Source organism: Cyanistes caeruleus, chromosome 11, assembly GCF_971803275.1.
Source record: "Cyanistes caeruleus chromosome 11, bCyaCae1.hap1.1, whole genome shotgun sequence".
In the NCBI taxonomy this organism is placed as follows: domain Eukaryota; kingdom Metazoa; phylum Chordata; class Aves; order Passeriformes; family Paridae; genus Cyanistes; species Cyanistes caeruleus.
Window position 1 is genome coordinate 1,883,545 of NC_141711.1, and position 21,953 is coordinate 1,905,497.

The 21,953-nt window shown below is 41.2% G+C and overlaps 1 protein-coding gene across 4 annotated transcripts; it reads left to right on the plus strand.

Moving 5' to 3' along the window:
* Positions 1-3,320: 3,320 nt before the first annotated feature.
* Positions 3,321-20,474, plus strand: CRBN (cereblon). Of its 4 annotated transcripts, none has more exons than XM_086846902.1 (11): positions 3,321-3,720; positions 6,848-6,960; positions 7,529-7,731; positions 8,546-8,695; positions 10,052-10,214; positions 11,527-11,589; positions 11,995-12,079; positions 12,235-12,350; positions 14,790-14,854; positions 16,049-16,180; positions 17,542-20,474. In XM_086846902.1, exons 1-11 carry the CDS (start codon positions 3,654-3,656, stop codon positions 17,726-17,728), a joined length of 1,344 nt encoding a protein of 447 aa, XP_086703028.1. In that variant the 5' UTR covers positions 3,321-3,653; the 3' UTR covers positions 17,729-20,474. The 4 variants fall into 4 exon arrangements, with proteins under 4 accessions (XP_086703028.1, XP_086703029.1, XP_023790860.1 ...); XM_086846903.1 differs by having other exon boundaries at positions 3,328-3,720; positions 6,851-6,960; XM_023935092.2 differs by lacking the exon at positions 3,321-3,720 and adding an exon at positions 3,930-4,559.
* The last annotated feature ends 1,479 nt before the right edge of the window (positions 20,475-21,953 follow it).

Consider the following 21,953-nt stretch of genomic DNA (forward strand, 5'->3'; position numbering starts at 1 on the left):
ATTTTGTCAGCAGAGCTGCTCTTGGTTCCTCTTCTTTCATCTTCTCACCGGTCACACAGCTTTCCTCCTGAGGATAGTCAGCAAGTGGATGCAGGAGTAGGAAATCGGGAAGAAAAGTTAAATAAGCTGGCCAAATGGCATATTTGGAGGAGAGAGAGTAGTATTTTTGCTAGAGCAATGATCTGTTTAGTGAAAGACTGGCCAGGAGGAGGCTGGTGCTGCAAACTCCTGATGTAAATCAGGGAACAAGCACTGGATGCTTTGCTTTCCTCATCCCGAGTATGACCCAGGATGAAGACTGAATTAACACTAAATTAAATTCTAAATAGAGCTACATTTTAATATGCTTTACGTTCCTGTCCCTTCATTTCTTTTTCTTCTGGGAAGGTGATTTAACATCCTCTGACTCCAAACTACTCCATGGTTAATTTTGCAATTATTAATAATTGCAAATATTGAATAATTTTGCAATTATTCCCAACCAGTCACTGGAGATTAATTTGAGGCTGAAGCCCCTCTAGAAAACAACTTCCAGTGCTCCCAGTCTGAGTTTGGGCACACACCTTGTGCTGGGAGTGATTCAAGTGGGAGATTAATGACTCTTCAAGCTAAGCATTTGTGATAATAAATATCAATATTTATATGTTTAAAGTGTTTTCTAGCAGGTTGAATTTAAAACCCTCAAAATTAATTATACCTTAAAGAGTTTAGTAAACGCCCTGATGGTGATGTGGAACTTAACAAAAGTCACCTCAAAAAAATCTTCACCCAAAATCCTCAGCATCTTCACTATAGCTGTACTGAAAAGGGGGGATTGTGATGTCTGTAAATTATAATCAGAGTCTAAATTAGAGTTAATGCCCAATCTGGGAGTTGAATTTATATTTAAAGCATTTGCTGGAGTTACAGTGCTCATAGACAGAGCTGTTAGCAGGGTTAGGGTGATAAAGAGCTGCAACAGCATCCAAAATACTCCCAGAGTCCCCATTTTATTATGATTATTATTGAATTTAGGGTTTCCTAAAAGAAACCACAGCTCCTTGGGTCATGTGAACTTTTGGAGACTCCCAGAAGCCACTGAAAAATAAGATCTATCCCTCAAGGGTGCAAAAACAAGCTTAAAAATGTGACTCAAATATACCCCCAGCAATTTAGTAAAAAAACCAACAGAAATAAAAATATTTTACCATATCAAAAGAATTAAAAATTATTTAGCACAATATTTCTTAATAAAATCTCAGGGTTTGGAGAAAGGGCTCATAATTTTGTAATTCTTCAGCCTGACAACAAAAATATTTCATTTTTTTAAAAAATTATGGTAAATTATCAGATACAATACCCTGTAATTATGTGCGTTACACTGAGACAATGCAGAAAAAGTTACGGGATCATAACTTAATCATTTAAGTGATTATTGTATTTTATAAATGCTTAATATATCATCATGGGCATGTTCATGCTCCTTTGGCAAATGTGGTATTGATTGTTGCTCTAAAGGCCCATTCAGGTCAGTATTGATAATGACTGGGAATTTTCCACCCATGATGGTAAGGAAATTACAGTGCTATTTGTCTTTTAAATGTGGTTCTCTAAGCCACTTTAATTCTGATTTAAAAAAAAATAAATATGAAAATTAGTGTTTGGCTTGCTGGCTAATCATTGGTTTGCTCTGCCACTGATGCAGGGAGAATATTATTGCTGAGCTGAAATGGGAGGTACTGAAGAGAAAAGCAGAAAGTGCAGAATTTTTCTCAGAAAAACAAAAAAAAAAGCCTTTTTAGGGAGAAAACAACAAACAGGGCTGAGATAGAGAAATTGTGAAATGCTCAGGAGCACCGCATGGGTTTAGTGATTTGTAATAAAGAATGCAAGAAGAATTTCAGCAATAAAAATATAACATTTTAATAGTGAGAAAGCCCAGAGCCCTGATATGGCTTTTTGGAGAGGTTTTTAAAGGGGACAGAAATGATAATAAATTTTGAGACGGAGTTTGTGTGAGAGTTGGGCAGTGCAGAGGCAGCTGCATCAAACTTTTTGGGTTGTATCAGCCGGGTTTGCATCCCGTGAACTGCTTTTGGTGCTGCCACCAACCTCACACCAGGACAGGACTCTGCTGACGAGTTTCAGGAGCACAGGGCACAGGATTGTGTTTGGGATATTCCCACGGAGGAGTCTCCACACCATTTCTGAGCATCTCAGTCACTGCACAGGGAAGTTTTTCCTCACGTCCAGGTGGAATTTCTGGGCATCAGTTTCTGCCTCTTCCTCTTGTGCCATCGCTGGGCACCATCAAGAGGAGCCTAGCTCTGTCCTCTTGGCACTGTAACTAATGTATTTAATAACTAAATTACTAAAATTTGTGTGCACAGATAAAATCCCCTTCCAGCCATCTCTTCTCGGGGTCAAAGAACCCCAGCTCAGCCTTCCCTCACAGCAGAGATGCTCCAGTGCCCTCAGCCCCTCCCTGGCCTTTCCCTGTACCCTCTCCAAGTCTCTTGTGCTGGTAGATTTATATCTTGTGTTTAGTTATATATCTTGTTATCTATTGTGTTTCATTTCTTCTTAAGCCATTTACCCATGAGGTTTAACCCATCATGGATTTAACAGCCCCTCTACCATGCCCACAGCCGGGTCTGGTCATGGAGCTGTGAATAACAAAGTTCACTCTTTAAAATTTATAAAAGTTTAATAGGGGATAAAAGGGATAAAATCCAGAGCTGGGGTGCTTGTCTGTCTGCCAAAAGCACACCCTTAGCTTAAAACAATGTTCTCTTTAACATTACAGGGGGTACATGCATATTCCTAAGAGTTCATACATATTTAAACATTCCTTTGAGATTAGATGTTTTTTGCTTGGTTTTAACCTTTGACTTGTCTTCATGCCATCTTTTAGATAAAACAAATATATTTTATTTCTTCTTGTGGTTCTATCATGTTGTTTTTATACTCTGTGATAACGAGGGGTCAGTAAATTGGGTTCTGGTTTTTGTCACTGTTACAACTCAGTCTACAAATGCGAGGAACTAATTAATTATCTTACACCATTCTCTGAGTTAGTTACATGAAAGCATTTTAACATCACATAGTCTCTATTTTAATATTAAGCAACAGACTAAGACATAATGCATTTATAAAATTACTATTTACTATAAGTTATACGGTGTGTACATAAAGTCAGATTATACCATACCAAAATGCAGTGAAAAGGAAACATAAACTGTGCCATATCAACAACTTTGTGATTAACAATAATAACACGCAAAAGCTAATCCATAAATGCGAAAGGCAATATTATATTGTGGTTTGTAACAGAGCGCTTTGGGGACCGGGCGGCTCCACCCTGGGCCCCCACGGTGGGTGCGAGCCCCGGGGCTGAGAACGGAGCCCTCGGCCCGCAGATCCCTCGGTCCTGCAGATCCCTCGGTTCCTCAGATCCTTCGGTCCTGCAGAGCCCTCCGTCCTGCAGATCCCTCGGTTCCTCAGAGCCCACGGCCCCGCTGAGCCCTCGGTCCCTCAGGGCCCGCGGTCCCTCAGCGCCCCAGGCCCACCGGAGCCCGCGGCTCCCGGCCCTGCTCCGGCTGCCTCCGGCTCCTCCTCCGCCCGCCTCCTGCCCGCCCCGGCGCCTTCCCAGGCTGCTCTCCGGGTAAACAGCGATGGCCGCCGAGGAGCGAGGCGGAGAGCCCCGAGATAACATGGGGAACCACCTCCAGCTGGTGCCCGGTGAGGGCAGGGCCGGGCCGGGGGCACCGCGGGGGACGCGCCGGGCCGGGGCTCGGCGGGCGGGGCGGGGAAGGGGAAAAGGAAAAGGGAAGGAAGGAAGCAAGCGGAGGCGGAGAGGAGAAGAGGAAGAGGAAAGGGAAAGGGAAGCGAAGGGAAGGCGGGGAGAGCCCCCGGGCGGTGTGGCGAGCGCTGAGGGCCGGCGGAGCTGCGGGCGCTCCCGGTCGGTGCAAAGCGGCGGAGGGCGAGCCTTGGCCCGCGGGCTCCTGCGGCCTCTGCTCCTGGGCTCCTCCAAATCCATGGAGGCCGTGAATGTTCCATTGGGGCCGTGAATGTTCCATGCAGGCCGTGAATGTTCCACTGGGGCTGTGGATGTGCGAACATCCACACGAGGTGTTTGGGGCAGCCGAGGTGGTTTCCACCAGAGTGGGCAAAGCAAGCGCTTCTCTGTGCATTAAGACCTCTGTGAAACCCAGAGCCTGAGGAAAAACCTGCGTTGTTTTAGGAAATTACTGCTCTATTTTGCAGTGAAAATAAGCAGGGAAGCAGAGGTGCTCGGGGCTGGATGCAGAGCAGTGCTGGATCCCATGTACTGCCCTGCTTATCTGTCACACACACCAGTGCAATTCCTCACCCAGGGAATTATTGCATAATTATTGCATAATAATGTGGTTTTCTTCACATGGTGCCTTCACACTGACAGGAGATCGAATGGCTGGGGAGGCAGCTTGTGCTTAACTGGAAAGAAGCATTATTTCAGAATAAGCATTGAGGGGAGAAGGGAGCAGGAAATCCTGCCAGGAACCTGTGTCATTTCCCCTGACTGTGAGCTCTTTAGGCCTGTACGTTTTAAATAATAAGAAATTATTTCCTGAATGTTTTAGGAAATACAGCCTTAATATCACTGTAATATAAGCAATTTTCTTGGATATTTTAGGAAATACAGCTTTAATATCACATTAATAAGTTATTTCCTGAATGTTTTAGGAAATACAACATTAATATAAGCTGCTTCCCAAATATTTAGGAAATACAGACTTAATATAACCTTAACAAGACCTATATATAACCTTGCCCCTTTTCCTTTAATGAGGTTCATATTTGCTCATTTCTGCACGAAGGCATTGAGAGTGGATTGGGTTGTGTTAGCAAACCAATGTGAGGGAAATGTGATTTTTGTTACACAGGGGAGCCTTCAGCGCTCGCTTTTCCCCCTTTCTGTGTGCTGGAGGTGCTGCTAATCCCGGATTTTAAAGGCAGTAGTTGGGGGTGTAAAAGCTTCAGCTTGTTTTGCCAGCTGGGAGGGAGGAGGAGAGGGAAGGCGCCGGGGTTTTCTGTGTTTCGGGCTGGCTGGTGCTGCTGCAGTGAAATGAGTCATCGTCCTCAGCCACCACCACCACACAGCAGCCACTGTGCGCTTTTGGCAACGGCCAGCAAAAGTTTGCAGGGCACAATTCTTTCCAATCAACTGCTGCTAATTCCTTCTGCGTTCAGAAAAACAAGTGGGACGACCTTTCCCTGTTAAAACTGTTAATGATGGATGCAGCTGGATGGGAGCACATGGAAAAATCAGAATTTGGTTTTTTCTTCCCCTCCCCTATCCTGCAGTGATGTCTAAGAACCAAACAAAAACTTCCTGGTCTTCCCCTCCATCAAACTAAGCAAAGTAATGGCTGTTTTGGAAATCCTAAACATTTTGTAATAGTTCATGGTTAGGGTTGCTAATTGAAATTTCATATAGACATGGGGTATTTTTAACAGTCATTAGGCAGATGGTGTCTCATTGCTGAAAGGACTGTAATTAGGTACAATACCAAAGAGAATCTGTAACCTCCTTTCCTGTTGTGCTGGATCATTTCTTGCTGAGATAAATTCAATATAGGATGGATCTGTAAGAGCAGGTTCTGTAAACTATGAACTATTTAAAAAAAACATATGTGAGGTGAAGCAGAAATCAGACCAGTGACTAAACATTTTGTAGGAGCAATTAACAAATGTGCCTGGAGGCCAAAGAGGGGAAAAAAAAGGTTCTCTAAAATCAGCTTTTAATGTCTTCTTCACTGTTCTCTTGTCCTCCCACTCTCAGAAATAGTGAAATTAGTGGTGCTCCATTTCTGAAGGAAAATTCTTTGCTTCTGCAGCATCTTTCTGTTTTGAGATTTCCCTGCAGAGCCCTTCAGAATGAGAGAACCCTTCCACCTTTTACATTTTCAACTCTGGATTATTTTTTAAGAAGATATTAATTGCAGAGGTGGGCAACTAGACAGACTATTGTAAAAATCTTTTTTTTACATCTTGTAATAGTTTTCAAGGTGTAAATGATGTTTTTCAGCACCACTGGGATTATCCATTACCCAGCAGCTCTTGGTGTAAGAGTCCTGGAGACTGGTTTATGCTAACATGTAGTTTAGACATAACATGGTGTATAAATAATGTTTGTGTTCAAAGAAATAGGGTCAGTTAATGCAATGACAGATAATTTAATTGTCCTCTTGCCTGAAAATTACTTTAGGATTGGCTGAGAAATGGGAAGCATGCAGTAGTTTTTAAATAGTATTTTGTATCTGAAATCCCTTGGAGTCTTGTGATTTGCTTCCTCAGGAGCTGCCTTTGCTGGGTTTGTGTTTGGTGTACACACAGCAGACAGAGGCTGACAGCAATTAAATTGTCTAAAAAACCAGCAAGAGTCTCTGCATGAATCAGGAGTGTCCCATTGCTTCTTACTCACTTGCAGTTTGATTGTTGAGGTTTGTGCAGCTTCAGACACTTTACTCAGCATCCTACAAAGAATGAAGTTATCTGGCATCCTGGTGTGCAGACAGAAAACCTTTAGAGCTGAGATAAGGAAGTACCACTGTAGTGAAAACCTGAACTGACAGCCTTTGTTTATTATTTTCTTCCAAGGAAAGTTGTTCTTTAGCCTTTCAGAAACAAATTACCAGCTTTTGACCCTTTCTATAGAGTGATGATTCTGCTGTAACAGCAAGAAAATGATTTTCCTGCAGTTTATTTCCCTGTGCAAGGCTGTAGCCTGGGAATATTGAATGCATTTCCCTGATTCTCAGGTTTTTCTCAGTATCTCAGTCTTTGCTGATTGATTTCTACACAATGTTCTTTATGTGCTTCTCAGTAGAGAGTGAGGAAGAGGATGACAATGAAATGGAAGTGGAGGACCAAGACAGTAAAGAAGCTGAGAAGCCAAACATCATTAATTTTGATACCAGTTTGCCCACATCACATATGGTATGTTTTTATATGTTGTCCATTAAATATATCCTGAAGGGATTTGAATGGGGTCTGTATAGTTTTATTGTTATGTTGTTAAGCCACAAATTTAGATTTATTTTCACAGAATCATAAGATCATAGAGTGGTTTGGGTTGGAAAAACCTTGAAGGGCACCAGTTGCACCCCCTGGGAAGGGACACCTTCCATTGTCCCAGGCACCTCCAAGCCCTGTCCAACCTGGCTTTGGGCACTGCCAGGGATCCAGGGGCAGCCCCAGCTGCTCTGGGCACCTCTGCCAGGGCCTGCCCACCCTCACAGGGAACAATTCCTGCCCAATGCCCCATCCAACCCTGCCCTCTGGCAGTGGGAAGCCATTCCCTGTATCCTGGCACTCCATGGTTTGGGAAGAGTCTCTGTCCATCTTTCCTGTAGCTCCTTTAGATCCTTAGATCACCCTGGAGCCTTCTCCAGGCTGAACACCCCCAACCTCCCAGCAGAGCAGCTCCATCCCTGTGCTCACCGTGGTGTCCGTGTCCTCCCTGAGCTCCCAGCCCTTCCTGAGTGTCCCTCCTTGCCGTTGGCAGTACCTGGGCTCGGACATGGAGGAGTTCCACGGGAGGACAGTGCACGATGACGACAGCTGCCAGGTGATCCCCGTGCTGCCCCGGGTGATGGTGATGCTGATCCCCGGGCAGACGCTGCCGCTGCAGCTCTTCCGCCCCCAAGAGGTTAGCATGGTGCGGAATTTAATTCAGAAAGACAGAACCTTTGCTGTCCTTGCATACAGGTAAAAGCCACGGGCGGGTTGCTGGTGTGTGCAGCATGTTTTTAGCGCAGTTTCTGTGGATACTAAAGCAAAAGCAGATGGTTGCGTCAGTTCTGTGCTCGATAACAAGCTGAAATTGTTTAGCAAAAATTGTCAATGGCAGTGTAGGTGCTTGACAGCATCATGTGTTTGTGTGGAGAAACAGCAAGTGCTGATCTGCTTCCTTGTTTGAGCATCCTCTTCATTTCAGTAACTGTTTGTTCCATCTTGTTAAAGAATAAGCCTTGACCTGAAATGTAAAAGTCACATTCTTGTTTTGAGAGCTGTATTGTTGCTTGTTTTGTGTGTGAATTAACAAGCACTGGCAAATGTTTCACAGTAGAGTTGAGAGACAGGAGGTGATAGAAAAGTGGAAAAGAGGAAAGCTGATCAGTGCCAGAAGAAGTTGGGAATGTTCCTCCCTCTTCACTCTGCAATTTACTATGGATTAATTGTGTGGGAGGTGGGAACAGTTCCTGTTACGAAGTCAATCTGAAGAGTGTTGATGCTTTCAGTGTCTGCATTTGAAATGCTGGTGATCCCTGTGCTCCCAGAATGTCACATCTAGACCCTAAACTAAAACCAAGTCACCTGGAAAAAAACCCCAACCAACCAAAACAATAGAAGTTGCTTTATAATAGAAAAATATTATTGTGATTAGTTAAAGATATTTCACCAAAAATTGCTTTTTTTTATCAGACCAATCATGTAGTCAGTGCAGACTGGAGTCTGAATGAGCAGTGCTGTTTGGAGGGAGGTAATTAATTTAATTTATCTTCAATTCTGTTACTTTTAGTAATGCACATGAGAGGGAAGCACATTTTGGAACGACAGCAGAAATCTATGCCTACAGAGAAGAGCAGGAGTACGGAGTTGAAACTGTCAAGGTGAAAGCAATAGGAAGACAGAGGTTCAAGGTGCTTGAAATACGAACACAGTCAGATGGGTAAGAAAATGATGCAGTTAATTCTGTACTCAAGTCAACTTTGATAGAAGTACTCTCTTATTTTCTGTATTCCAGTTTGATTACTGTGATATTTAGAGGCTCTTCTGACTGGTTTTATCATATTATGTGATTAATGCCTTTTTCCATTTCTAAAAGTTATCAAGATCCTGAATATTCAGTGAGAATATGCTGAACCTTCCCTCATTTTCAAGTCCTTGGCAGCCTGCCCTGCAGCATGGCAGTGCCACTGGCCAGAGGTCCAGGCTCCAGCATTGATCTGGGAGCATGTGACAATTCTTAGCACAATTGCTAGAGCTTCTGTAGTGTTTTCTGCAAGGCTTGTGGAGTATTACTCTCCAAATCTGTAAATCTAGAGCTACTCCCCTGTATCCTGCAATTGAGCATAGTGGCATTGCTTTAGAAAGAGGCCTGGGAGCAGCATTTCTGTGGTTTTGTGACCTGCAGCTGAAGAAATGAAGAATACCTGTGCTGTTTGCTCTCTGACATTTGGCTCCAAATAACAGACTCTGAATGTTGGAGCTTGGGAAAAGCCCTGCTTGGACACATGGTGGCAGTGCCTGGACAACTGCAGCACAGCAGCTTTGTTACTGGGAATTCACTGCCCAGAGCTCCTTAGCAAGAAGAGCATTTCCATAATTCTTGGCATTTCTGATTCCTGAGTGCTTTTGGCACAACATAATCTTACAATTTATTGTAAGTTACCAGTTCAGTGCTGTCCCTGTGAGAAAATTTGGAATTTGTAATGACACACCCCTCAGTATTTCAGAATTTCTGCTGCATAAGCCTGATGAAACATGAAGTCTTTCCTGCTGGACAGCATTCTTAGTAGCCTCATAACATATGCTGAGGTCTTTGTTGAAGAGGTGACCTTTGATGCTGGGATATTAAAATCTGATCAGAGTCTGTATCCTATTTCTGCTGATTCTGACCTCTAGCTGAGCACAGAGGCTTTTGTGGTTTGAAGATAGCAAAATGCATTTCAGCTAAACTGAGGCATTGAGATGGAAGAGCTGATTATTTATACCAAAAGTAACTTGAGGAGACAAAAATCTAAATCTCTAAGTGCTGAGACTGTGCAATGTTGAGCTGTGTTGCCACTGCCAATGTGTCTGTATTTCTGTCCACCACAATCCCAACTGATCTACAGTGCTCTAAAATAAAAGGAATTTCTGATGGAATGGGTTGTTGTTTAAATTCTCTAGTACTGGGGAGTGATTAATCCATTGCACCAGCCTGTATTCCCATAAGCAGTAAAATCCATTTTTTTAAATGCATGTATTTGAAAAAACATTTAAAAAATATATGTACACTGCATGTTCTTGTTTCCTTTCTCAGAATCCAGCAGGCTAAAGTACAAATCCTGCCTGAACGAGTGCTGCCTCCCACCATGTCAGCAGTGCAGCTGCAGTCTCTCAGCAGGTGCCACGTGATTCCCTCTTCCAAACCCACCTCCTGGCAGGACAGAGCCATCCGCCAGTGGTGGCAGAAGTACCAAAAGGTGAGAAGTTGTTCTACAACTTTGGTTATTTTGTTTTTTTTTTAATTTTTTTGTCTTAATTTCTGATGGCACCTTGAGAATCAGTATCCAATTCCATGTGTAGAGGAGGGGGTACAACAGGGAAGGCAGATTCCAACCTCCTGCTTTTCATGGAATCACACAATGGTTTGGGTTGGAATGGTCCTTGAAGCCCATCCATCCCATGGGCAGGGACACCTTCCACTATCCCAGGTTTCTCCAAGTCCTGTCCAGCCTGGCCTTCCAAGGATGGGGAATCCACAACCTCTCTGGGCACCCTGTGCCAGTTGATATCTGTATTTATTATTTACTCCATTGTTTCGTTGACACAAGAGAAGCTACCTTGAAATCTTCTGCCTCTGTAGAGATCTTTGGAACTACCTCCAGAAATTAATGCAGAGTCCTGTATAACTTGACTCATGATTGGATTTGCTTTTTTCTTCAATGGTTTTGGACTGTTGTACCCTGAAAATCAAATAAAAAAACTCCACTGATACCAAAGAGCTCTTGATTCTCAGAGATCCTGACCAAGTTCATGTGAATTAATGAGCCCAGAAACACTGAGCTGTGGGGTGGAAATCCCTTTCCAAGGCTCATTCTGTCAGGTGAAGCTGCAATGAAGTGAACCCACTGTAGGACAAACCTGGGATGCAGATCCAGAGCAGGGTAATTGTCCTGTTGACCTCCATCTCTCTACTGTGTAATTTGTAAATGAGGAGGGTTGCCCTCAAGGGGGAGATTAAAATTGAATTTGTACATATTTGCAGTGCAATATGAGCTCCTCTTTTGCAAAGCAATGTAGTTATGTTGTGTGCTGCTTTTTAGGCTTCTATTAACTAAAGCTCTGAACTTCTGTATTCAGAAATCACTGGAGAAAATTGGTTAATTAAACAAGTAACATTACACTGGTGGAATTTTGGTGGTTCCAGGGACAGCTGGTGGAGAGTTAGGAACAGATGCACTGTTAATAGCACTTAAATTTTGAACTGTCTCCATTTCAGATAGGTACCCTTTTGAAAGATATAATTTTTTATTACTAAACATCAGAAACCCCTCTAATGCAGAGACAGGTTTTGTGACAAAATCCATGTATTGTCCTGTTCAGAAGGTTTAGTCCTCAGTGTATTTGAAAGTGGGTTTGGAAGCTTCACAGTGAAGTGCTGGTCCTGATGGGGATAATTTCTTGTCTCTTTAAATAATCAGGTCTGTCTCCCCTTTTTTATTTTTTTAAAAAGACCCCTGTCCCTAAAATCTGCTTTTGTTAAAGAATAAATATTTGTGGGTTTGGTTTCAGAGGAAGTTCCACTGTGCAAGTTTGACATCTTGGCCCCCCTGGCTCTACTCCCTCTATGATGCTGTAAGTTCACCCTGAAATCAAATAACCTGCAGTGAGCCTTATAGTTGTAATATCTAAATATGGGATAATATAAAAGCTTTCATTTTGTTGGCTCATAATTTCCATTTTAAAGCATTTTATATTCAATGTAGTGTGAAAAGATCAGGAAGGGCTTTTCCTCTGTGGTTGTTCCCTCCTTCCTAGAGCAAGTGTCTGGGAGAGATTCTGGTTCCTGCTGTGTTGTCTCAGAGCAAAACCAGTTAAAATTACATAGGTACAAAGTGATTCTTTAATTATTCTGTAATTAAAAGCTACTGTCCACTTAGGGAAAAGAGCTTACTCTACATTTTCCTTCCCTTTTATTTTTTTTTCCTAAGAAAACATCAATACCTGTGTATTTAAATTAGGCTTTTCTTCTAACAAAAGGAAACCTTGATGGAAAGAGTCAAGAGGCAGCTCCATGAGTGGGATGAAAACCTTAAAGACGAATCTCTCCCATCAAACCCAATAGGTACGAGGTTTTATGAACCCACATTTTTAATTTTTAATTTTTTTTAATTTCTTAAGAGACCACAGCTTAGATAATTACCTGTAGTACAGTAAATAGAAATAATTGGATTTATTTCTCTGTTAATTCTAACAGACCTGCTGCTTTCTCATTTCTAGATTTTTCTTACAGAGTTGCTGCCTGCCTGCCCATTGATGATGCTTTACGTATCCAGTTGCTCCAAATAGGCAGTGCTGTGCAGAGGCTTCGTTGTGAGTTAGATATCATGAACAAAGTGAGTAGTTCTTCTTTCTTTGCCATCAAATTACCAAAAAATTTGGAGTGACTGTTGCAATTCTTTGAGAAATTATGGAATTTCCAGCTAATCCTTCCAGAGAATGAATTTGGGTGTTCTGTTCTTTCTTAATAAGTTTGTTCAAAAGGAAAAGGATGTCTCAGTGCTGGATTTTTAATAAAAAGTTTGGCAGCAAGCAAGAAATATATAATAACAAATAATAATATAATATATAGTAATAATATATTATAACATATAGTAAAAAATATAATATCAATCTCCTTTTTTTAGAAGTATTTCAGTCTGGCACAGCACTTTCTTAGCCAAGAGGTGGTGCTAGAAGTCCAGTGTTGTTAACAACCATCACAGCCACACACTAAAACCACAATCATTTTGCCATGGAAATTTGTGGATTTTGTAGCAAAATCTTCTTAATATTGAGCATAAAGCTAAAGATTTGACTAAACAGACTTTTTTTTTTGTGAAAGACATATTTATTTCTTAGGCAATTCCTTGTTAAGATGTTCAAAAACTTGTTTTCCTTCCCTTCTTTCCATTGCCCTGGCCTTGTAATGTTCTAAATGTTCTATTTTTGTGTAGTACGGTTCTTTGTAATGATTTATATTTTCTAAATAACAGTACTGTGTTATTTAGATACTAATGGATACAGAGCAGTGGGAATTTTACCTATTTGCCTAACAATTACTGTCATTAAATTCTTGCCTGTTTCTGGGGAAGAGAGACCCAGAATGTCATTTTAATAGTGATCCTCTTTCCTAAATCATGCACCAGAAATTTAAAGAAAGGAGACAGAAAACATCTCTTCCATATTCTGAGACAAAATGGGCAGGTTTTTGCCTGAGGCTATAATCAGACTAAATTTCACTTGTCTTTTCTGAGTTGAAACTCTGAAAACAGCCAGATACTCAAGTGCTACTGAGAACTGTTCATGTTCAGTAATTATATATTTTCTATAGAAACAGGAAAACTTAAGTTACCCTCATAAATTCAAGTTAAAGTTGCTTTTTAGCCTATACCCAAAAGGTGTTTTCTTCATCATAATGTGACATTTTGCTCTATAAATGTGTTTAAATGTGTCAGAATGAGGAGTGCATTATGACTTTTTACAGTTTATTTAGCAGCATTTTTTTTTTCCAAAGCCAGAGTTCTTTAGGAAGGCCTGTCTTGTTCAGGATGTAGATGCCAATAATAAAACTGATCCTGAGAGCTGATCCATTTTCCTTTCTCTCTTATACCAGAGAATTATACTGGACCTTTATCAGCTTTCCCTGGTGCTAACCTGGTTAGCAGTGCTTATTTTAAGGAATGCTCCTGACTCCCAGGTGTCCCAGTGTGAGTTCCACTTGGGAGTGTTAATTGCAGGCATTAGAGAGCTTTGGAAGTGGAGGAATGAAACAGTGGCTACATTGGACTCTGGTGCTGTGTGAGCATTGGATAAGTCTGTGAGTGAGGGTGTTTCAAAGAAAGGTCCCTGGCAGGAGAGAGAGGCCAGGGGAGCTCCAAGGGGAGATGAAGAGGATCTGGGTAGTAGAGCTCTTGTCCTTGCTCATCTCCAGCGAGCAGAGTGGGGCAAGGACCAGTGGCACCTCCAGGAAAGGATCTGGAGCAGCTGAAATCCAACAAAAACCTCTGAAGGCAGCAAAGGAGAGAGAAAAGAGCAATTGGAGTGCATGGTGTCACAGCAGAGAGCAGCTCAGGGGGCTCAGAAACACAAACTCTGGGTTTTAAGAGAGCTGTTCTTGGGTGCAGCATTTTATTCCAAAATCCTGTGGCTCATTTTGGGGGGAGTTTCACAGGCATTACCCTTAAAAAGAAGTAATGCACATCCTGAAAACCAACGGGAGTGTTGTGCTGAGCTGATTTAAATGCTTCTTTTCTGGGCAGTGTCAGTGATGAATTGTTTAGTTCTACTTTGTAGAAATTGTAGAAGATGGATTAATCTGTTATAATCTCCAGGAGGGAGATCAATATGTTTTACCTATTTTTTATGAGGAAATTAAACCCATTGATCTACAGTACCCTCAAATTTAAGAAAGACTTAATGATTGCATTTGTCTCATTTGCCTTTTCTGTGCTGTATTGCAGAAGAGCAAAGGTTGTTTTTTCTAAATTAGCCTTTAGAGACCTTAAAAGGTTGGCTCATTTATTATCTTCATGGAGTCAGATCTAATTCTCTGTGTGTGGATCTTTTTGTGAGGAAAAGATATGGAAATTGTTATGTCTTTTAGATAATAATTAATGTCTAACTAAATAAAATGCATAGAAAAAATATCCCACATCAGTGACTGCTGCTCAGATGAACAAAACAGTTGGTCCAAAGTCTGTTCTGATGGAAAGGGAGAGACATTTTTATTATTTCCCACTGCTGACAAGCATCTGGAAATTAATGAAATTATCTTCTTTGTTTCTCTTTCCCAGTGCACATCTCTCTGTTGTAAGCAATGCCAAGACACAGAAATAACTACCAAGAATGAAATATTCAGGTGAATTTATTATTCTTCATATTGGGCAGCTCCTTGGTCAGAAACACGGGCACAGCAAAGCAGATTAAGCTGGGTTAAGTTTTAAAACTGCTGGGTTTGCCATGGCTCCAATAAAATTTAAGTAAATATTTATAGAGAGTTTATATTTGAGCTTTTTTAATAAAAAGTTATGAAATCTCAGCTTTTCCAGGCATATTGGAACAGAAATTGGTGTTGTGCCACACCCCCAGAACCTTTCACTGAACAATTTGAAATATAAATGTGTTGCATAAACACTTTCTCATCCTGGTATTTCTGGATAAAGTTTTTAATATCCCACATTTTATTTCTCAGCACTTAATTTCTGTGTCAACAGACACAAGAGCAAATTAATGCACTAATTAGGGGATATAAAGAGACTCCCAGGATGTTGGCATACAGGGAAGGTTTCTATTTAAGCCATGAAATGTTGTGATTCCGTTTTTCTTTGAAGAATTAAAGGTTATTTCTTAAATAATAGGTTATTCAAACCTGTTCTCTGTTTGCCCTATACAATATCTCCCATGTTTAACAATGATTACATTTCCCATATAATTGCTGCTTCTGTCAGCCTTGTCACTGCTTTTAATCTTGATTAACTCCCATCAGCCCATCCCCTCTGATAATGGGAAGGTTAAAAGATGGTTTGGGTTAACAAAGTCTCCCCACAGTTCTTCTTTATCAGTGTGATAAGGAGCTGATGGGGTAATTAAAAGCCATTTCTTATCTTCTAATCAAATAATGGATTGCAGACACCACAATTCCTGCTCTGTCAATATGATGAACTTTTAACAGAAGATGCTGAGACGTTGGTGCAATAAATGAACGTTTTCCTTACTTTTAAAGTTACATTTTCCTTGCATTTCTTGGAACTTGCTGTTTAAAGTAACACACAGGATGAGTCTTATCGTGTACTTCCCTGCACTTCTAAGCAGATTTGAGCAATGATATTTTAAATTAGCATCTATTTTCTTTCAGTTTTTAGTTGTATAATTCAAGGTACTTTTTTTCCCACCTACAAAAAGTGGGTTTTTATGCTCTGTTGAAATATTTCAAACTTAGCTGGCAGTTTTTTCTCTGTTTACATTTGCCACCTTTTGAGATTTTTTTTGTTGTTTTTTTTTCTTTTTTAATTATTTTTCCTTGCATTCTGATCAATTTCCTTGTGTGTTGTAGCTTATCTTTGTGTGGGCCCATGGCAGCCTATGTGAATCCCCATGGATACATCCATGAAACCCTCACTGTATATAAAGCCTGCAACCTGAGTCTCAGTGGACGGCCCTCCACAGAGCACAGCTGGTTCCCTGGGTAAGAACAGCAACATTTTTATTAGAAAATCACCCAAACTGGCTATTTCTGGAAAGCTGAAATAGTAAATATTGAGTTTCTTAGGCATATGTCATCATTTCCCTCATGTAAAAACTAAGGAAGTGAATTTAGTCTTGCTCAAAATACAGATTAAAATGGAAAAATCATGTAAAACTGTGCAGAATTTAATATTTTTTAAATAGGGAAATATTAAGATTTTGAAACATAGTCTAGAATTGAAACTGTTTAAACCAATTTGTCTGGTAATTTCTTTGTGTGTAGTTTTGTTTAAAGTTTAAAACTGATTTCAGATTTTTTTTTTCCACACAGCTTTAGTGCAAATGAAAACCAGAATATATAAATGCATTTAGTCTACTACATTTTTATATATAATTTTATAAATTATAATAATTTATAAATAATATATTATTTATAAATAATTTATATATAAATACATTTTTATATATAAAACCTGACTAAATGTTTCATGAAATTAAAAACTAGTAACATTTGTATTGATCTGATTATCTTTGATTTTATTTTAGTAACAATTAATAGCAAGTCTGCCTCTCTGAGATGGCAACAGAATTAAGTGTTACAATGTGGAAGTTTGCTTAATAATAACAGGTCTTGCATCCAGGGTATTTTTCCTGGAATATCACAGAGAACTCAGCAAATACTTGGAGGAAGTCTGGCATTTCTGTCACATGTTGTAACATTCCCTAAAGAAAATTTGAGACTTTTAATATCTGGAGTTAATATTGCTCGTGCTTTTGTGTTTTCTCAGCTTTTCTGTTATGCCTTTGAAATATTCATGTTCTACCTCATAAAACTGTTAGAGAAAAGCTCTGCTGCTGTGGGAAGTGCAAATAATTCCCTGTTATTTGAGGAGCAAGGCAAAAACCACTTTCATTCCCATTAAATAATTTACTCTGAGAAGTTTTCTGAACCCTCTTTAGGGCTCTCAGCATTTCTTACTGCTGGAACCTGGGACAATAATGAGCTTTGGTTGCTTCCTCTCTTTGAAGAGGCAAGACACAGCTTTGGGGCTGGGATGTTTGTGGGGCTTCTTGCTTTATTTTTTGAAGATCAGTTTTAGATGGGAGCTGGGCACTGGATTCCTGGGGATTCTTTGCAAATCCAGTTTGGGATTGTCACCCAAACCCAGCTGGGATTGTCACCCAAACCCAGTTTGGGATTGTCACCTAAACCCACTTGGGGATTGTCACCCAAACCCAGCTGGGATTGTCACCCAAACCCAGTTTGGGATTGTCACCCAAACTCAATTTAGGGATTGTCAGCTGCTGAAGCATTTTCCAAAGGCCTTTTCGTTGACCAAGGCTTTGCTGTGCCCTCGGCAGGTACGCCTGGACCATCGCCCAGTGCAGGATCTGCGGGAGCCACATGGGCTGGAAGTTCACGGCCACCAGGAAGGAGCTGTCCCCTCCCAAGTTCTGGGGGCTGACGCGCTCGGCGCTGCTGCCGCGCATTCCCGAGGGGGACGGGGAGGACTCGGAGCGCGGCCGCTCGCCGCTGCTGTGCCTGTGACAGCCCCAGTGCACCTCTCTGTGCTGCTTCCCTGCTTCCTCAGCCCAGGAACCCCGGGAAGCACGTCCCATCCCCAGGGAACCAGGCTCACCCAGCTCCCCGTGCTGTTCCTCGGGAGCTCCGGACTGTTCCTGGAGAGGGGGTGCCAGGAGACACCAGGAGTGAAGGTCCACGTGGGACACCAGGAAATCTCTGATCCACGTGGACACACTTGAGACTGGACTTGTGTAATTGCCACTTGCAGTGAAGGAAGGGGGATGGAAACTAAAATCCAACTAAAATCCCAATAAGCAGAGTCTGATTTATGCAATATTCCCGAGATGGTAGATAGCAGTTACTGCTGTGGAGAGTTTGCCATAACACACTTACACGTGGTTTGCTGAGAATCCCTGTTTCTAACTCTGAGGTCCTCCAGGTTTGCTTCTTGTGCTGCTTCTCAGCTCTTTGCTGAATAACCATGGAAGAGAGAAGCAGCCTGAGAGTTTTGGAGTGCTGGAATGTGCAAAAGCTGGAATTGCAGCTGCCTCCCAGGATGGAGCCCGTAGGGAAGTGTCTGTTCTTACAAGTTGTCTCATCTGTTTTAGTCCATTTGATTTTAGAAGTCTTAAATTTTAAACTGTTGGTAAGAAGTGCACAGGTCAGTCCTAGAGAGTAAACAGCATTATCATGTTCAGTGTGCTTCAATTACTTCCCAATACTATTGCTGGTAGTGGAATTCTTTAGTAGTGGAAATGTCCATGGGGTTTGGGAAGGACTCTAAAACACCCCACTGAGGTGATTTTTAAGTAGTACTTGTTGTGACAAAGGGAAGGAAAAACCTCTTTTAGTTGTTTTGTTTTCACTTTCAGATCATAAAGTAAAATTTCACATTATCACCTTATAAAGAGCAAAAGTTTCCAAATAAAACAGAAGTAAAGGCAGTGCTTTTTTGAGGGGAGGTTTCTTGGTAGATTTTTGGTTTGCTTTGGTTTTTTGTTTTGTCTGTGCTCCACAAACTGGGTGCCAAACTGGGGCAGCTTTTGCCACTGATTTATTGTTTTTTTTCTTCTCAGAATGCACTTTGGTGATGGCAGTGGAGATATTTTCAGTGCTTGTGCACATAAGCACTTGTTTTTCTTGTGAAGCTTTTATCATTCACTCCTAATTCCTTCACAGTGATGTAAAACTAGTCAAATTTAAGACATGAGCCACTGGTTGCTTGTTCTCTGTCAGGCTTCAGGCAGGTGTAGCAAGGACAGATCACAAGCCTGGCACACCAGGAGCTGATTCCCATGGCAGAAAAACACCCCAAACCATGGACTTGCTGCTGGGTATTTGTCATGCCAGGTACGTAGAGATTAATTGTGTAACTCAGGTTTAGTTATTTGAAACTTTCTACCTCTGTGCTGCTTCTGTTCTTCTTAGACACCTTTAATTCCATGTGCAGTGCCCTGACTTGGCAGTCAAAAGTAGAATTTGGGATGTGGCTCTGAGCCACCAGAAGGGTGATGATGGCTCATTTTCAACAGAAAATTTCTCATTTTTCAACAGCAAACATTCTGAATGTTGATAATAATTCATTATAAGCTTGGAAAGCACTGGTGTGAGAGGGAGACTGGGAATGCTCTGTGTTGGTGAATCCTCTGGAAGCAGGCCTGGCTTTCCCTCACCCCTGCACACACCACACATCTGGGCTGTACATTTCGGTTATTTTGTTGTTTTTCCCCTCAAAGCCCCTCCTGTCTGTTGTTCCTGTGACCCTCAGTGCGTGCCTTGGGATGAGCATTCACTGGGGGCTGGGGAATTTCAAAAGGATTTTCTCAGCTGTCACTGAACTTCTAAAGGTTCAGTTCTTTGGGGTTTTGGCCGAGTCTTTTGGATTCTCAGTTAAAAATGGCAATGTTTGAATCCAGAATAAGTGTATTTTTGGTGTTTTGTGTGTATAGTCAAATGTAAGCTAATAGAATCGAGGTAAGTCAGGAGTAAATTAATACTAATTAAATTATATTGTTGATTATGCTGTTCCATGTGCTTAACCTGTGCAGTGCTTGCTAGATTGGAGTCCATGACACTTCCCAGGTTGAATCCTGTGGTGGTGAATCCCATCTTTACTGGGAGGTATCAGAATATCCAGTGCTCCAGGGTGTGGAGTTGGGAATGGTTTTCCTTACATTGGTTCATATTTTCTATGCTTTCCTCTCTTGAAGAAAAAACTGTTGGTGGGAATTCGGGAAAATTTGGAACATCAGTATTGGAAAAATATGGACAGCAACTGCTTAGGAGAGCTAATGAAGGGAAACCAGATTTTATGAATATTTACTACATTTACCCCATTGATTGGCTGAGTAGCTTCCTGCAGGAATTAATGAATCCAGGGGGCAGGACTGAGGGATCACAGGGTTTACAGCACAGACTTGATCATTTTCAATCCATCATTGCAACATCACCAACACACCAGTCAGAGCCTGTAACTTGGCAAGTTTTCAATTATTTTAGTTTCATTTTGACAAATAAGTAGAACCACTTGCACACTGGATCTGGAACATTTCAGATACTCATTTGTTTTTTATTAATGCTCTTTTTGGATGTGCTGCAGTTCATTTGTTCCTCTCTTTGTCACCTTTAGTTGCTCTGTGAACTGCTCCAGGGGTAGCCCAGTCTCTGCTTTAACTCTTCCTTCTCTCTGCCTTTTGGGACAACTTTTCTGACAAATCTTGTGGCTTGCAAATATTTGCAAAGAATAAAATTAAATTTGTTTCAAAACTCACCTGGTTTTGCTGATTAAGTTTCACTCCCAAGTCTGTGCTGGCTCAGGACAGAGAAGGTAAGGAGTAACATGGGAGAGAGGGGAGGTTGTCAGGTAATTAAAATCCATTGTGAATATCATTTATTATTATAATATTATAATTATAATATTTAATTATAATATAATAATATACTTTATTAATAATATATTAGTTATAATATAATAATTATAATATTTAATTAATCAAGTAAGCTGCTGGAGAACTTTATTTGACCATGTGTACATCAAGCTTCTTCATCTCTCCCCATTTGCCATTTAAATAGCTCATACTCTATAAAGGAGTGTTTACTTAAACCCAGCGTTTTTCCAGAGCCCAGGATGGCACTGCTTGCCTAAAATATGTAAATACTTTTTATTTCATGCCTGTCATTTTCCTAGGGGTTAATTTTAGTGGAAGATAAAGAGAGATACTCAATAGACCAATGGGAAACCTCAAGCATGAGCTGATCTTTAAAGAGGTGCTGGAACACAGGTGATCCCTGCACTGAATTCCAAGCAGGACTGGAAGGTGCTTGTGGAATAATCTGCTTTTGCTGGTTTTTGTGAGCCCTGGAGAGTTGTAGCAGGATCCTCTGTGTTACCAGTGAGGGGTGGAGGAAATGGGGTTCCCTCTGCTTATAGTGACCAGCTTGGCCAAATAATCTCCAATTAAATATATCAATTTCCACTTAGTAATACTTAAGATGGCTTTGAAAATCTGATTGATTCAATAGTGCACTCTACAACAGCAGTAACTCCCTATAGTGTGTAGTAAATAATTCTGATTAAAGTCTTTTCAGGCTAATCATTACCAGCATCAATTTAACTAAATCATTCCCTGCTGTTTGTATGCATGATTGGGGTTGTCATCCTTAATCCTGGGGGACAGAGTTGTGCAGAGGTTCCCTGACAGCTGAACAATCCTTTAGACATAAACCAGTGATTAAATCTGGGAGCAGGATTGGATCCAGGCACACCCAGCCCCTCTCAGGGCTGGCAAACAGCTGGAAATTGAAGCTCTGCAATCATGGGAAGATCTCCCTGCTGAACTTTGTCCAAAGTATCCATTTGGTCCATGCCACAGTCCTAAATTTCAAGCTTTTGTCCTTATAAATGCTCTCTTCAAGGGGAGCTGGACCCTGACAGCAATTTTGGGTAAAAGTGTTAATATTTTACACCTCCACAACCATTGCCCTAAAGCTGCACGTTGGTGAAACCTTTAAAGGACTTGCTACAGCCCTGAATTCTGTCACTCTCCCTCCCAAGATTTCAGTAGTTCCAGAAATCACACGAAGGAGGCTTCAATTTAATCACCTCATTAAATGGAGCACCGTCCTGTTCTTGTGAGATTTGCCTTCCCAACAAACAGCACTTTCCCTCTTCCCTTGCTGCCTCCCACCGATTCCCAGGCACCTCCAGCAGGATTTATTTAAAGGATCAGACATCCCAGGAAAATCAAAG